General features: G+C 42.2%; 2 protein-coding genes and 1 pseudogene across 7 annotated transcripts in view; 1 reads left to right on the forward strand and 2 right to left on the reverse strand.

Annotated features, from left to right (window-relative positions):
* The window catches only part of RIMKLB (ribosomal modification protein rimK like family member B), a 150,562-nt gene that overhangs the window by 33,383 nt on the left and 99,954 nt on the right, over nt 1–17,225 (forward strand). The window contains exon 2 of one of the 6 annotated variants that reach the window (XM_024733274.1): nt 3,586–3,829. The exons of the other annotated variants lie outside the window; for them this stretch is intronic. The gene's annotated coding sequence lies outside the window, so the exon portion shown is untranslated. The remainder of the gene's footprint in view (nt 1–3,585; nt 3,830–17,225) is intronic. 6 annotated transcript variants of the gene reach the window in all.
* LOC112391803 (histamine N-methyltransferase pseudogene) lies at nt 11,225–12,162 on the reverse strand (annotated as a pseudogene).
* MFAP5 (microfibril associated protein 5) overlaps nt 15,875–17,225 on the reverse strand; it is an 11,107-nt gene continuing 9,756 nt past the window's right edge. The window contains exon 10 of the mRNA XM_024733286.1: nt 15,875–16,313. Within this exon, the coding sequence (XP_024589054.1) occupies nt 16,201–16,313 (113 nt within the window). The 3' untranslated portion in view covers nt 15,875–16,200. The remainder of the gene's footprint in view (nt 16,314–17,225) is intronic.

A 17,225-nucleotide genomic window follows, 5' to 3' on the forward strand; every position in this document is an offset into this window, starting at 1 on the left:
GTCTGCACTGTGCGTGGCATGTGGGATCTTAGTTCCTCAACTAGGGATCCATCCCATGCCCCCTGCAGTGGAAGTGCAGAGTCTTTAACTACTGGGCTGCCAGGGAAGTCCAACCATTTTTAAATGCACAATTCAGTGGTATTAATTGCATTCATAACGTGCAACCATCACCACTATCTGTTTCCAAAACTTTTCATGACCCCAAAAAGAAAACCCATAATCATTAAGCCAAAACTCACCATTCCCTCTGCCTTCCAACCCCTGGTCATCTCTATGAATTTGCCTATTCTAAACACTCATACGTGGAAACGTGCATTCTTTGTCCTTTTGTGTCTGCCTTATTTCATTCTGCATAATGTTTTCAAGATTGATCCGTGTTATAGCATGCAGCAGACCTTCATTCCTTTTTATGGTCAGCCTTACTTCAAAACCCATGCAATGCTGTTATGCTGATAAAATCAACCCTGCAGATATTATCCGTTGACGATATCAGTTTAGGAAACTTCCTCAGAGCTGCACAGAGGGGTTTTTCCCCCATATTACTGTGTCTTTAAAATTGGGTTTGGCTGCATATGTCAGGCAAACTCGACGGATTGCTTATGCAATCTAAAAATGATACAATTTCTCTCCCACATAGAAAATGTAGGCTGTTGGCCTAGTGAGTAATTAAATCTAAATCTAATTGAAGCATGGACTTTGGAGCTCTTTGTTTTGTCAAGAGTCTCTGTTGGCCACTTTTAGCCAGAATGTTTTCCCATCTCTCAGTTCAATGATGGAACCTGAGTCTTAGCCAGGCAGCAAAGAGAAATAAAACACTACATATTGGGAAACATACAAGACCCAGGCAGTATGGGAGAGAATAGAGAAAGGTGGCCATCAAGTCAGTTCCTCCAAATTAGTTTCCAAAGCAGAATTATCTGTAGATATTTATTCTATTTTATAAATTAGATTTGATAGGGTTGGCAGAATCTAATAAACACAAAACAGTCAATGTACATTTTTGTATCCTATCTCCTGTTTTGAAAATCTTACTTTTCAGTGTATAGGCTACATAAAGAAAATTCTCTCCAACATACACAAATGTTTTAGATATCCAGTACTTGAAAATGAAGGTGCTAGGGAGGAAAAAATATCTACTGTGTTTGTTTTGATGTTCTATCCCTTCGGGGGCAACTCAAAAAGTGCTTCTATAAGTAATTTATAAAAAGCAGGGCTTCCCTGGTGGCGCAGTGGTTGGGAGTCCTCCCGCCGATGCAGGGGACGCGGGTTCGTGCCCCGGTCCGGGAAGATCCCACATGCCGCGGAGCGGCTGGGCCCGTGAGCCATGGCCGCTGAGCCTGCGCGTCCGGAGCCTGTGCTCCGCAACGGGAGAGGCCGCAAAAGTGAGAGGCCCGCGTACCGCAAAAAGAAAAAAAGCATCTTTGAAAACTGAAATTCATTCAATATTTATTGAAGGACTATTATGAGAAAGCTGAGCTTTGAAGTTATGCACATTATAGTTAAAGGAATTTATAATTTTGTTTAAACTTTAAAATAGACAATACTGGAACTTCCCTGGTGGTCCGGTGGTTAAGAATCTGCCTTCCAATGCAGAGGACACGGGTTCGATCCCTGGTTGGGAAACTAAGATCCCACATGCCATGTGGCAACTAAGCCTGTGTGCTCTAGAGCCCACGTGCTGAAACTACTGAGCCCATGTGTCGCAACGAAAGATCCTGCATGCTGCAACTGAGACCCGATGCAGCCAAATAAATAAATAAATAAAAATAAAATAGACAATACTTAAAATGACAATATAAAAATATTAAATGTCAATAAAAGACTAAAAAATGACAGAATCATAGCATCTCAAAGTTGAAGCGACCTTAGCGTACATCTAGCCCTGTGCTTCTCAAAATGGGATGCACATATCTTTACACCTAAATTCGAGTACATGGCAATATATCAGGGAGTACATCAAAACTACAAGATAAACAGGTCATGTTATCCTAGAGCATAAAAGTTTTCCAAAGATATGGGGAAAATGGTGTTTGTATTTAAAATTATTTAGAGTAGAATATTATATGCATGTTAGTTTTCCTTACACTTATGCTTTTCCCCATTACCCTCTATCACCCCCATTTAAAAAGTAAAATTCCTCATGACATGGAAGGTTTCAACAATTTTTATTCTCCCCATATGGAGAGTAAGCCCACATCTGGCAGACACACAGGTAAATAGAGGATCATGTAAAAGAGAAAACATAGATTCCAGGGAAATTTCAGCCCAACATGGGGGGCGGTTTGAGATTATAGCCTCAGATACTCAGCATTTCTTATTTTTACTCTTCTTTATAGGACAGTTTAATGGGAAAAACAAATAGAGAACCAATGATTCCACAATTCTTTGTAGAGAATTTTCGCTAAAGCATCCCAAACAGTGGTCTCCTACCCTCTTGTTTAATCCCATTAACAGGACACCATTGTCCACTCGGTGGCATGGGCTCAGAGGAAGGAGAGACTCCATAATCTAAAGCTTCATAATAGACCTAGCTTTTTTTTTTCTTTTATAAATTTATTTATTTATTTATTTTTGTCTGAGTTGGGCCTTTGTTGCTGTGCATGGGCTTTCTTTAGTTGCGGCGAGCGGGGGCTACTCTTCGTTGCGCTGCATGGGCTTCTCATTGCGGTGGCTTCTCTTGTTGCAGAGCACAGGCTCTAGGTTCGCAGGCTTCAGTAGTTGTGGCACATGGGCTTCAGTAGTTGTGGCCCACGGGCTTAGTTGCTCCACAGCATGTAGGATCTTCCCGGACCAGGGCTTGAACCCGTGTTCCCTGCATTGGCAGGTGGATTCTTAACCACTGCACCACCAGGGAAGCCCTAGACCTAGTTCTTGATTGAGACTCTGATGAATGTATAAAATTTTAATAAATAAAGAGTACAGAGCAGAGAGTTTCTGGAGAACAGTCTTGAAGATAGACTTGGGCCCTACAGCTGGACCTTTCACCTGTGAAACACAGGACGTTGGGAAAGAATTATTCGCAAAGTCATTCCAAGAATCTACTTAGCTTTACTGTGTGAGTGAGAAAGCAAGGTATCTGGAATACATGAATATGCTTGATAAAATTTCTCATCCTCTCTCCAAGGGGCAGAAAACATAAACAAAGGCAGGACTGTAGGAATGGGCTTCCTATGTTTTAGTAACAAGTAGCTTATTCTGGTTTGAGTGATGGCTCATAACAAAAAATAATGACAGATAAAAATGAGATGACATTCACAGTTCATATAAGCTGCTTAAGGAATGCTTTCTAACAAAATGGAGACTTAAATAACTTGCATAATGGCTGTAAAAAAATTATTAAAGAGGCATGATTCATCCAGCATAAGGAAATAACTTTATTTCTCAGAAATCTATTGTTCCTGCTCACCTTTTTTCTGTTAAAGGAAAGAAAAATACATCTCTTATGATGACAATAGCATTTTTCATTCCTAGAGATTTGGAGTTAGTGAGATTAAAAGAAACAATTTTGTGGGGTTTCCTTCAGCTATTTTGAAAGTTATTTTCCTTACTAACTACCCTCTCCCCTCACCAACTTCTCTTGAAAAGTTAAAAACCACAGAAACAACATGACTTGGAAATTGTGCCTCTGGTGGCTGAGTTAAGTCTTGGACATCTGGACTTCACCATGGGTAACCTTCATGAGAAGAACAAAACAAGGTGGTGGGGTTTCGTTATGGCCAGTGTGTGAGGCCAGAAGGCCCCCTGGGAATTCTTCACGGTATCCATTCCTGTGTCTGAGAGATGAGATGCTGAGACAATGACTCCCCAGACCACTATTTCTGGACACCAGGTAGATTGTTCAATATGATACTTTGTTGTTTTTGAAAAGAGCCCAAAAAGGTTTCCACGTGGGTTAAAGTGTGGTTTTTGGAGTGCTTCAACTTCTGCATTTCCCAATTTTTGTTTTTCTCACTTTACTGCCAGGCATATTACTGAATTTCTCTGGGGGTATGAAGAAGTTGAGGGACATATACAGGAATTACTCACTCGGCTTCTGCTGTGCAGCTGGCCAGGACTTATCGAGGTTGAGAGAACAAATAAATATTCATCAAAAGCCTGGGGTTGGTCAAAGGTCTAAAAGAGTTATTTTTGATGGGAACATTAACCAAAGCTTCATTGATCACACACATAAAAGAAAGAATAAAAAGTTAGGTTTCTGTAATCAAACATGAAAACTCGAATTCTGTCTCCACCATTTCCTAGTGAATTGTCTTTGGGTGTTGCCTGATGCCATATGTTTTTTAGTTTCCCCATGTATAAAATGTGAATAAATAATAGTAATAATAGCTAACCTTTTTTGTGTACTTAATTTATGCCAGGTTCTGTGCTAAGCATGTTGCATATATTATCTCACTTAAGTCTAAGAGGTAGGAACTATTATCTCAATTTTCAGATGTGAGCACTGAGGCCCAAAGAGTTGAAATCATTATCTTATGATTGCTAAAAACCATTTAAAATCAGTGGCTCTGCATGTGGCCTAGTGCAGAGAAGGTATGCCATAAGAACAACTACTTTTATAAAACTGTGTCTTCTAGGGACTTCCCTGGTGGCGCAGTAGTTAAGAATCCACCTGCCAATGCAGGGGACACGGGTTTGAGCCCTGGTCTGGGAAGATCCCGCATACTGCGGAGCAGCTAAGCCCATGCGCCACAACTACTGAGCCTGTGCTCTAGAGCCCACGAGCCACAACTACTGAGCCCGTGTGCCACAACTACTGAAGCCTGTGTGCCTAGAGCCTGGGCTCTGCAACACGAAGCCACCGCAATGAGAAGCCCGCACACTGCAACGAAGAGTAGACCCCGCTCACCCCAACTAGAGAAAGCCTGCACACAGCAACAAAGACCCAACACAGCCAAATAAATAAATAGATAAAATACAATTTAAAAAATAGTAGTATCTTCTAATATCTGATAATATTAAGGAGGCCAGATACTTGAAAAAATAAATTATTGTCATCAAAGTTAACTCCTCCCATGGTTCAAAATTTTCTGATTAGCAATAAAATATGAGTACATAATTTTGAGGTTCTCATACTTTGAGCAAGTGTATAAAATTGCATGTTCCAGTGTTTAATCCCTGCAGATTTTTTTTGACTCAGTGATTCTGGAGTGCAGCCCAGGACTCTGCCTTTTCAACAAACACCCATTAATTCCAAGTAGGTAGTTAGTTTACATTGGCCTAGTAGACCTCTGAAGTCTTCCCCAGTGGTAAAATTCTATGATTATGTGACTTTATATACTTTTGAAAAAGTGTGTGTGTGTGTGTGTGTGCGCGCGTGTGAGATGTGTTTGTTTGCTTACTTAGTAAGCAATTGAAATGCCAGGGAAAATGAGAAGTACTCCAAATAACACGCAGGTCTTTCTCTTTGCGGGTATGTGTATTCCCAAGACCAAATTCCATAGTATTTGTTTGCTCAGTGACGTAGTATAAGCAGTGATGTGATTTCATTGGTAGAGATAATCTTTTGTTTAAAAAATAATTTATTTATTTATTTATTTAGGGCTGCATGAGTTCTTCGTTGCTGTGCGTGGGCTTTCTCTAGTTGTGGTGAGCAGGGGCTGCTCTTCGTTGTGGTGAGAGGGCTTCTCCTTGCGGTGGCTTCTCTTGTTGCAGAGCCCGGGCTCTAGGCACGCGGGCTTCAGTATTTGTGGCACATGGGCTCAGTAGCTGTGGCTCGCGGGGCTCAGTAGCTGTGGCTCGTGGGCTCTAGAGCTCAGGATCAGTAGTTGTGGCATACGGCCTTAGTTGCTCTGCAACATGTGGGATCTTCCCGGATCAGGGATTGAGCCTCTGTCCCCTGCATTAGCAGGGGGATTCTTAACCACTGCACCACCTGGGAAGTTCTGGTAGAGGTAATCTTGATAAAAACAGCTCTAAAATGAATAAGGGACAGGTTCTGAAGTAAGGATAACAGATTAAATGTTACCTGCAGAACTGCTATTCTCTACTCTGTCTAGTGACCAACACTCATTGGTATCAGATTATCCCCTCTAGGAAGCCCTGGCACCATATTGGCAAATTCTTCCTCCTTGGATCTCACCTTTTTTGAAAATCTGTGTTGATCACTGCCTTCTGCAATAATCATTCCATCACTACTAATTATATCACATAGCCTTTTCTTTTTAAAAAAAAATTATTTATTTAATTTATTTATTTTTGGCTGCATTAGGTCTTAGTTGCAGCACGGGGGATCCTTCATTGCGGTGTACAGTCTCCTCTCTAGTTGTGGTGGGTGAGCTCCAGAGCTTAGTAGCTGTGGTGCACAGGCTCTCTAGTTGTGGCGTGGGCTCCAGAGTGCGCGGGCTCTGTAGTGTGGCATGCGGGCTTAGTCGCCCCGTGGCATGTGGGATCTTAGTTCCCTGACCAGGGATCAAACCCGCATCCCCTGCATTGGAAGGTGGATTCTTTACCACTGGGCCACCAGGGAAGTTCCCACATCACCTGTTGATTTAACTAAATTCAGTATCTTTGAGATTTGAGAAACAGCTACTTGATATCAAATAGTCCCAAATTCCTTAGTGTGTGAACCTGGTTTCCTCCCTGCAATAAGACCCCCATGTTTTTCACCACCCCCAACCCATCCACACATTGGCTAAATGCACCACCAAGATCTCTTCAGTTTGTTACCAGAGGACAGGAAGAGTCAATTTCCTCAGCGCAATTAGAAACTCAGTACACTCAGCACCTTGGTTACTTTATTCAGCATGGCCCTGCCTCTCACATGTCCTGGTTACTTTAGACCTCCATCCACAGGTTCCTTAAAGGAGGTATGGCTACAACATAAAAAGTAAAGTAGAAGTTCTTCCTATTAGTAACTTACGTCCTGTACAGATAACCTTAAATCCTGATTATGGCAGACACAAAAGGCCACCCAGTGTATGATCCCACTTATATGAAATACCCAGAGTAGATAGATCCAGAGAGGCAGAAAGCAGACTGATGGTTATTCAGGCGCTTGAGGGAGCAGGGAATAGTTGTGACTGCTTAATGGATATGGGATTTTCTTTTCTGGGTGATGAAAAAGTTTTCAAAGTAGATAGAGGGGGTAGTTGAACAACAATGTATGCGTTAAATATCACTGAATTTTATACTTTAAATGGTTTTTTTCTTGTGGTACGCGGGCCTCTCACTGCTGTGGCCTCTCCCGCCGCGGAGCACAGGCTCCGGACGCGCAGACTCAGTGGCCATGGCTCACGGGCCCAGCCGCTCCACGGCATGTGGGATCCTCCCAGACCGGGGCTCGAACCTGTGTCCCCTGCATCGGCAGGTGGACTCCCAACCACTGTGCCACCAGGGGAGCCCTAAATGGTTATTTTTATGTCATGTGAATTTCACCTAAATAAAAAATTTTAAGAGTCCTGATTAATTCAGAGACTTCAAGGGGCTGAACACCCGGAGAAAGGGTGAGAGTGATGATGGGTATTCTCTCAGCTGTTAGTATGTGAAAGCAGAGGAGAAAGTCCGTAATAAGAGAGGCAAAGGTGATATATACCCTGGAACAGAGGAGAAGAAAGAATAGAAACGGGAATGGGAAGAAAGAACCCAGACAGAAATGGGAAATTCAGTTGCTTACATGGTGCTTACAGGGAACTGAAGGCTATGGGTGGGACTGTACAAACTTAAGCATCTCTCTGTCCCTGAACAAGAGGAAACACAGTATAAGTTAAAGCATTGCGTTATCTCTGATCAAAAATAAAAGCTGAAAAGAAAACATGTGCCATTGTAAGAGGTGAAAGTAGAAACAAGTTGAGTAATAAAGACGCTGCTCTAATCTCACTGATGGAAGAGACCATGTCTTACTCATCTTTGTATCCCCAGCGCTGTGCCAGGCTCAAAAGCTGTTGACCTAAAGATAATGACTCACACTGACATGGGGGCCTATGTGCCAAGTGCTATTCTTTCTTTTCTTAAAAAAAAATTATTTATTTGGCTGCATCGGATCTTAGTTGTGGAACATGAGCTCTTCATTGCAGCATCTTTCATTGCAGCGGGCTCGGGCTCAGTAGTTACGTCTTGCGAGCTCTAGAGTGTGCGGGCTTAGTGGCCCCGCAGCATGTGGGATCTTAGTTCCCCGACCAGGGATCGAACCTGCGTCCCCTGCATTGGAAGGCGGATTCTTAACCACTGGACCAGCATGGAAGTCCCCCAAGTGCTATTCTAAACATCTAATTCATTTGATCTTAAAATAGGTTCAAAGACATTGTGCTTTCCTTTTACAGATGAGGAAACTGAGGCACAGAAGGGTTAAGCTCACAATGATGGAGTCAGGATTGGCACCCATGTGGCCTAGCACAGTGTTTGTGCTCTGAAACACTTTCTCAATTTCTTGAAGAAATCAAAGAAACCATGATGAAAAGGTTGACTAAACTAATTCTCCATCCTTCTGAGAAGAGGAAAAACATGACCATCTTTGGCATTTTGCACGTTCTCCCACGTTCTTCTAACCAGATCCATGGCTCACAACTAGTGGCTGTCTCCACAAAATTCCAGAGAAGCACAGTGGCTGGGTAGTGTGTGTGGTGTATGAAAGCAAAACGGTTGCCTGCAGTCTAGATTCCCTTACAAGCCTTTAGCAAGCTAGTAGACTACCTCTGATTTCTAAACAAGATGTTATTGAGTTTTCCTTTTGCAACTGAATGAGCATTAACCTAAGTTTTAGAACTTAGTTCAGGCATGGTTCTGCCACACTAAATTTTATCCAGTCAGTGGGGCTCTTCATTTCTCTAAACCTTGTTCCCTGTCTGAAAAATAGGAATAATGATCCCTCTGCTGCCCACCTCACAGGGTCACTCTCAAAATGAAATAGTGATGTTTGTTAAAATGAATGAACAGACAAAACAGCTGGCAGAGCAGTAGGCTCCAACATGCGAGGGAACTCTGGCCACAGCAAGGACCGAAGAGTTTAGGGCCGGGAGCTCGAGGCCAGGACATCTCCCGAAGGCTGTTTGTCAAGCTGTACAGGTTTCTGGCCAACCAACCCCACCTTCAGCCAAGTTGTGCTGAAGACGTTTTTTATGAGTTGCTCTAACCAGCTGCCCCTGTCCCTTTCCTGGATGGTCGGGAAGATGAAGTTTCCTGACTGGGAAGACAGAATGGCTGTGGTTATGGGAGTTATACCTGACGATGCGCGTGTCTCAGTATAACCCCCAAACTGATGATGCACACCTGCCCAAAGTTCAGGTGTGCGCTTCAGGGGAGCGGCCGCGCCCAGAGTTGCATCCCCAAGGCCAGAGGCGAGATCCTTACTTTCCATCACCCGGCCCTGGACTCCCCCAAGAGCTGCGGCACCGTCCTGCCCTCCAGTCCTCTCAAGGGTTGCAAAGTGTCCAGGTGTCTGGGCGAGGCCCAGGGAACACCGCACAGCTCCACCCATCCTGTCTGCTCTCCAAGCGCCAGAGGCCGACCCGCCAGCCGCTGCTACAAAAACGAACCTGCCCTGCTAAAAGATTTTTGGATACTTAAAAAATTAAATTTAAATGAGGAAGCTCAAACTGTTGAGAAACTAGCATCGGTGGCATTGTACACCCTTAGCAGGCTTCCATACCTCTCCACGCAAAAGCTAATCCGCAAGGGTGATCTCACTTTGTCACAAGAGAAAGAAAGGAGAGTCAAAGGACAGTTAGGGAGAAACCAATCGGCTTAACTAGGAAAAAAGTCCCATAGTTTTACTACATAATAGTCTTACAGGCGCCAAACCTTAGAATACATGGTCTTGTTAATCCCCAGAACCACTCATAAGGCAGATGTATCACCACCAATTTACAGTTATGACAGAGGTTATTACCTTAGGACCACACAACGTGGGTGCTACATCAGGACTGGCCCGGAAACCAATGTCAGTTCTTTTATATTACTTGAAACAAACAGGATGTTACAAATAGCACCTGATTTAGGGTCTAGATACCCTGTGTTTAGATGATATAATTTTTAGTTTTTTTTTTTTACATGGCAAGAGAAATTATTCTTGTCCTATGTCATTAGAACATACTGTGATTCTTCTGAATTGTAATTATTCATAATTAAATTTAATTATGAATTATTGTACTTATCAATTTATTACACATTGTCAGGTCTTTCGATGCTGGGTAGCTAATGGCAGAGAAAAGAGTGTAGTTGTTTAACACAATTAGGTTATAGCTCACCTTCCAACAAACAAACTGGTTTCTCTTAAAGCCAATTAAGGAGCTGCCATGCATGATTTTATATGAACATTTTTTTTTTTTTTTTTTTTAGCCCTATATGAACATCTTTGAAGTACTTTTTTGTTTTCACATTGATTTTGATGTTGATATTACACATTTTCATAGGCTGATTTGTATTTATATTACTTTATTTTCCTTTTCCCCTAAATCTTACCCATTTTCAAGAATGAATGAATATATGAGTGTTTTTCTATGCAGTTCTCACTACCCTTCTTTGTAACTCCTTGTGTTTGACCATTTGGGACAGAACAACATATTAGGAAAACATATAATGACACAGTTGACACCTCAATGCCCATCAACCCCTTAAGTATAATTCAGGTTATTTTCCATTAAAATATTTCCTTATACTTGCTCAAAGTGCAGCTATTACTTTTTAAAAGAGTTGGGGGGAGGTGAGTCTCACAAATGTATGAGATCATTCCGAGTTCAACCCTTACTGATTGGTATGGAACTCCGATAATGTACTCCCCAGAACTACAGAGTACAGATTTATGGCTGGGTAAACACACAGAAAAAAGGAAAAGGGAATGAAAGAGGAAAACACCAGAGACAGAGAAAAGAATTTCAGGACCCCTGAGTTAAGAAAAAGCTAGAATCTTACTGAAAGTGATTGGACAAATTGAAAGAAAAAAAAAAAAAAACACGTTTTCAGCTATTTTTTTTTATTTTAAAAATCCATAGCACGTATTTTATTAGTATTCCAGGAAATTCCATTATCATCAGCAAATGGAAAGGATTTTATTGTCAATAAGCCCGTGAAACTTAGTTGTCTCACTTTTCCAGATTAGGTGGTATGTAGACAGCGTGTAGTCTCTTTACCGATAGAAGGGATGGGATAAGACCAGCAGTGTCATATATGATTCCACATGGAAGTCCAAGAATATCTTGGGATTTTCTAGATTTTACATATCAGAGAAAATGCTCTGTTTATGTTATGAGATATATTTATAATTTTAATACACAAAGTGAATGATCAAAATTGTTCAAGCTATAGTATTTGAATACATTCTCATGGGGGGTATTATGCCTCAACCACTATGAAACTCAGACTGTTATTGAAAAGAACCTTTCCCTCTTTCTTTACACTGAATTCAGGGTCTTGAAGATCTTTCATAATTTCTGCTTTGAGATCAGGTGGTGCTGTTGTACTAAAGTTGCAGGTTTCTGTCAAAAAATCCCAAAGCAGGTCTTCATTTTCATTGCTGTCATTAAAACAGTCAGATATGTCCATGGTGGACAGAAGGTCATAACACTCATACTTAATCCCCAACTTGTCCGGCATCTGCACGAGGTCAGATGACGTGACATACTGGCAGAGGTCATCCCAGGGTAAGTGAGATCTGTACTTTTTCCATAGCTTGTCCCAGCCACTGGTTCCGGACACAAGAGTAATGAGAATCTTAGCACTGGTAGCTAAGAGACTATGGAAGAATTTCAGGGTGGCTGGGATGTCTTTTACATAATACAGCATCTGAATCATATGAATAAAGTCCCACTTCTGAAGTTCTTTTTTCTCCATCATTCTATTTTGATATTCAGGTGATGTCTCCTTATGCCAAGTAAATTTTATGTTCTCGAGGTTTGATGTCTTAGCTACAAGCTCTTTGTACTTGGTGATTTGTTCAGCACTTGGTTCAACAACTTCATTGTTGATACTAACTCCTGGGTATTGAGCCTGCACTTTGGAGAGGATATGAAGACCAATTTCACCTGCACCTCCACCAATGCTTAGAATCTTAATTTCAGATTTTGTGTCTCCAATCCTTGCTATTATGCCCGGCAGCTTCTCGTCCATGAATTGCTGCATGCAATAGCAGTATCAGCATTGCTGATGCCCCGTGGAATTGTCGAGAAACCTCCGGAAAGATTCAACATATCTGCTGTGGTCAGAAAACAAGCTCTTCATGGAAGATGCCATGTTTGGTTTTCCGAGAAAGACAAGGAGGGAAGGGAGATCTAACTTCCCTCTTCCCTTCCTTCTCTTCCCAGTTCCTTCTTTCTCTCTTCACCCGCACCAGTTTCTATCCAAAAAAAAAACAGAAAACAAAAAAAACCCACACACACACAAAAAAGCCCTGCTTTGAATTTAACGTGCTGGGGAGGCTGGGTTTGCAAAGCTCGTTACTAAGTGACTATCAGCTATTTTTAAAACCATTGAGGGTTTGAGGTGAAGTGAAGCTCATTTTGTCAACAGGAAGTTATGGGCTCTGCACCTCTATTTATATAAACAACATTTGCTTTTCCATCTTTGGTTCTGCCCAGAAGTTGTCGTCTGACGCGGCTTCTGGCTCTGGTTGACTGGTTTTTAGAAAAAAAAAAACAAAAAAAAACCTGGCCACCTGTTCCTCTCTCTACCACAGAGAAAGTCAAGTCACTTTCGCTGGTGTTTAGTTAGTGAAAAATGCTAAAACACACAAGGATTTCAATTTTTTTAAGTTTTTATTTATTTATTTATTTGGCTGCCTTGGGTCTTCGTTGCTACGCGTGGGCTTTCTCTAGTTGCGGCGAGCGGGGGCTACTCTCTGTCGTGGTGCGCGGGCTTCTCAATTGCGGTGGCTTCTCTCGTTGCAGAGCATGGGCTCTAGGCACGCGAGCTTCAGTAGCTGTGGCTCACGAGCTCAGTAGTTGTGGCTCGTGGGCTCTAGAGCGCAGGCTCAGTAGCTGTGGCGCACAGGCTTAGTTGCTCTGCGACACGTGGGATCTTCCCAGACCAGGGATAGAACCCATGTTCCCTGCATCGGCAGGCGGATTCTTAACCACTGCGCCACCAGGGAAGTCCCAAGGATTTCAATTTTTATTGGAGTGTTGTATTTTTAACCTAATCTTTGCCTCCCTGAATTTGACTAAACTCTAAGCACAGCCCTGCCCCACCTCCACTGTGCTTCTGATGTTCATTCTACCCTGTAAGGTTCCAGATGGATCGGTATGGAACTCGGGTCCTCTTCACCACACTTTGCAAATTCCCTTCTCCCAGACAGATTTGTGAATTCCCAGAGCCTCCGGGTTCCCCTGCTCTGATGTCAACCCATCATCCCTCTGCCATCTCCTTATCCCCCTTATCTGGTACTCCTCCAACTTCTGTTTCTTCTCAGATGCCTCTCTTAACTGTGTTACAGCTGCTTCAGTACGGAAGGAAGGTGAACCTTAAGAGACTGCCAGTTGCTTGCACCTCTGACCAGGTGTAAAGTATTTGGCTAAAATCAGCTTTCACCACGAGTGCCCGAGGCAGGGGAGGGACAAGCTTGTGGCTGGCAACACGCACTGCTTGAGGTCATCAAAAGTGGGGAGACAGCTTGGGGTTTGCACCATCTGAGTCAAATGAATACTTAGAGAGTGTGCAAGGAGCTCTTTTTAGAGACTAGAGTGCACGCTTGAATTTCCAGAACTTCTTCATTCAAGGGGGAAAGAGAATTTTCTTTAATCAGAAGCATGAAATATGGGAAAAGGTTAGGCTCAGAGCAGGATCAGCTCAATTTTGGAAGAGAAAATAAGAGTAAAACTTTTTTTTTTTTTAGGTGAGGTGAGTAGGCAGGTGAGTCTCTTCAAGGTACCAGGAAGGCATTCAATTCAGTCACAAATTGTTTAATGGTACTTTTAACCGATCTGTTAATTCCAACATTAAAGATCCATCTTTTAGTTCAAATAACATTTTCGTCAAGTTCCTTGTTTAAGAAGGTTGTCACTTGTGTTCACCAGGAAAAAAATAATGTTAATACCATAAAGAGTGAAATGTTTTCACATCCTTTTATGGGGAGGATCAAGGAAAGAAAACTAGAACATCGGGAACTGAAACGGGTCGAGAGTAAAATGCAGCAAGAAGGAGGTGAATGGAATTCTGCAAACGGGGAAGAAAGGACAGAGGGAAAGAACTAGGACCGAAAGCAACCCCCCCAAAACTGCCCTGGGACTGTTCTTAGAGGAAAGTTATGAGGGAAAATAAGCCTTTGTAAGGGTAAGGAAAGAAAGGACGGAAAGTGAGTTAGAGGTGTTGGTTTACGTATAGAGACGAGTACAAAAGGCAGAGGATATCAGAACAGTGAGAAACGGCAAAGCACAGGAATTTGATGACGCAAAAGAAAAGCGAGGGTGAAACACAAAACTTCACCCAGTAAGACTAAAGGAGGCAGAAAAGAAATAGAATTTTCTGGAGGACCCAGGAGGGGACCACGTCTGGGGGAGAGTAAACAAATTTGTAATGTTGGAGAATCAGTGGTCAAGTTGTGGAGGGAAGGAGGAAACAATGGAGAAGAGCAGAACAGAGAAATGTGAGCGATGCTACTCAGCTTTCAAAATGGGATCAAAGCCTAAGTTCAGGCCTTCTTTCTAAACACAGAAAAAGAAATAACCAGACCAAAGACCACTGTCTTCTGAGAAGGAAATTGGGAACATTTATTTTAAATGTTTAATTTGCAATATACCCGATACTGGGATTGGGGTGCTTTCTGGTGGGAATGCCACCTCTCGTTCAGTAGGCAATTGGAGGGTCAAGTTCATGAAGAGACTCACATGATTCTTGGAAACTCTGTGCCTATGAGATGCCTCTACAGTGGCTACAATGTCCCTTGACTATGTCTGTCTATGTACGAGTACATTTGCTATGAGAGACTGGGGTAGGGCTTACATGCTGTGGGGCTTTTCTAGCGTTTCTCTTTAATCCGTTGTGCAAATCCTATTAAACTAAAGTGCTTCTTTATTTTTTTTTTTATTTTTTTTTAAGTGCTTCTTAACAGCAAGAATCTTGTCCTCATTTAGGTAGTATTTCCGCAATGTGAAAGGAATCCAACCCTTACCAAATTGAATTCTGTAACATATAACATCTAGGCTTTGAGAAAAACGAAAAATGCATTTAAATCTCAAACCATCGAGTTAAAAGAAGCCTTAGAACTAACATAAATTTAACTTTGTCATGTTAAAGATGGGGAAATTAGACCAGGGCCTAATGAGAGAACATGACTTAACTGAGGCTACCTGGTTACTGCTAGAGCCAGGATTAGAATGCAGGTTGTCTGAATATTGTGTTTCTTTTACTCTTTCCTGTAAACCATCAGGTAAACTTTATACTTGTGTGTTAAAGTTCAGGTCTGAATTCCCTTCTTATGCCCCAAATCAGGCTACTCTAGAATCTATTTGCACAATATAATCTCTACAGATTTTGGTAAGTGGTGAGGACGAAAGAAGTACCAACCACTCAAGGAAATTAGGAGCAAGGATATGGTTTCACATTAAGTTGTCTAATTAACTTGTGGAGGTGGGCTGACCCCCATACTACCATAAATGAGTGGGTAAATGAGACTTGCTAGCCCTACTTGCCGACTGAACTGCATGAAAAATTGAATAGTTTTATACCTGGTGTACTCCTCTCTCTTTAGCCTCGGTCTTGTATAACTCGGCTCTGGAGAATTTTCTACGACTACAAAAATTACCATAATTCTTCTCCTAAAAAGGACCTACCAGGCAAATGTTAGGACAATCCAGCAAAATAATTAATAAAAGTAAAGGGGACTATGTAGGTGAATGGGGGTTAATCTAGGAAACTCTTGAATGAAAAATAAAGTTCCCTGGTTAGTTAAGGTAGACAGTGATAACGTCTTCCACCCTAAGATCTATCTCAAACAGATTCAGTAGTTTATTATTTTTAATAATTTTATTGAAGTTTATTTTCCCTTGAAATTGTATGTAGAATGTTTGTATCTAAGCCACATGGTATATCTACTAGGTCTATGATATGGGGAAGCAGGAAAACCATGCAATACTATAGACTATTTTAAGTACTGGAAAATGAGATAAATGGGTGAAAAATCAAGAAGTAGGGGCAAAAGCTAGACATTGCGATGGGATTGGTTTAAGAAATACTCATGTCTGTGGGTTGGCTGACAATGGTTGGACAAGAAGTTCCCTCTTAGAGCAGTTCCCTCTCCCTCCCACCCACACATTCTTTCTTTCCTCTTCCTTGACATCACAGACCACTGGGTCTCTGCAAGCTCACATCATCACAGGGGGGAAGGCGGAAATAGCTGGAGCGACGGAGTCGCCTTGGGGGTAGACCAGCCATCTGACGGCAGAGTTCATCTAGAAGAGAAGCAGAGCATAATGGGATGAGGATGCGGGAAGATGGCAAGGGCTCGTGTCTTAAGGAAAGGGAAGACTGCAGGGTGGTGTAGCGAAAAGGTTGAAGAGAAATAGATCAGGGTTAGAACCCCAGCCCCGCCACTTACTGGTTATTTACTTCCTACCAGAAAGTTGAACTTTTCTGAACCTCACTATCCCTTTCTGTAAAACAAGCATTAAAATACCCACCTCAACAAGGTAGTTGTCAGTATGAAAATGCAAAAATGGATACAAAGGTACCTAGCACACTGGTGGTCGGTAAATTTTAGTTTCCTTTATACACCTTGCTCCCAATTCTTCTAATCGTGGACTTATTAAACAGCAAAAATATGAGGTCCAGTCATTCAATATACATTTAAATGTTTACTATGTGAAAATGGCTAACTTTAGCAAGTCCCCTGAGGCACTTGAAAGTGCCTAGAGTCCCAAATACTCATCCTCAATGTCAAGGTGCTTCCCTTGCAGGTGGCTTGCATAGAGCCAATGGGGGGCAAGCAGCAAGTTTCCTTCTGCGAAGTTAAGTACAGCTCTTACTCAGGGGCTTGGTGTAAGGCGGGTTGCTGAGTCAGAGTGGCTTTCGTGTGTGGTGCCTTTGCCGACCACAGCCATCGTTTGGGGCTGGCCAGGGGCAAGGTGACAAATATCTTTTTTCCCACCATGCACAGTCTATAACCACACACTCTGGACCCTTGTAAAATCTTTCTACCTTCCTCTACCTCTGACATTTCACAATAAGCAAGGTAAATGGTTCTTGGAATTGGTGGAATGTTTAAAAGGTAGCTGGTGTCTAGGAGTCCAGTTGATTTTTCACATATCCAAATGCTACTGCCTCCAAATCAGTGGCTTTCCCCACCCCCCCCCCCCCCGCGCTGG

The sequence above is a fragment of the Neophocaena asiaeorientalis genome, unplaced genomic scaffold (genome assembly GCF_003031525.2).
Source record: "Neophocaena asiaeorientalis asiaeorientalis breed wild unplaced genomic scaffold, Neophocaena_asiaeorientalis_V1.1 scaffold150, whole genome shotgun sequence".
In the NCBI taxonomy this organism is placed as follows: Eukaryota; Metazoa; Chordata; class Mammalia; order Artiodactyla; family Phocoenidae; genus Neophocaena; species Neophocaena asiaeorientalis.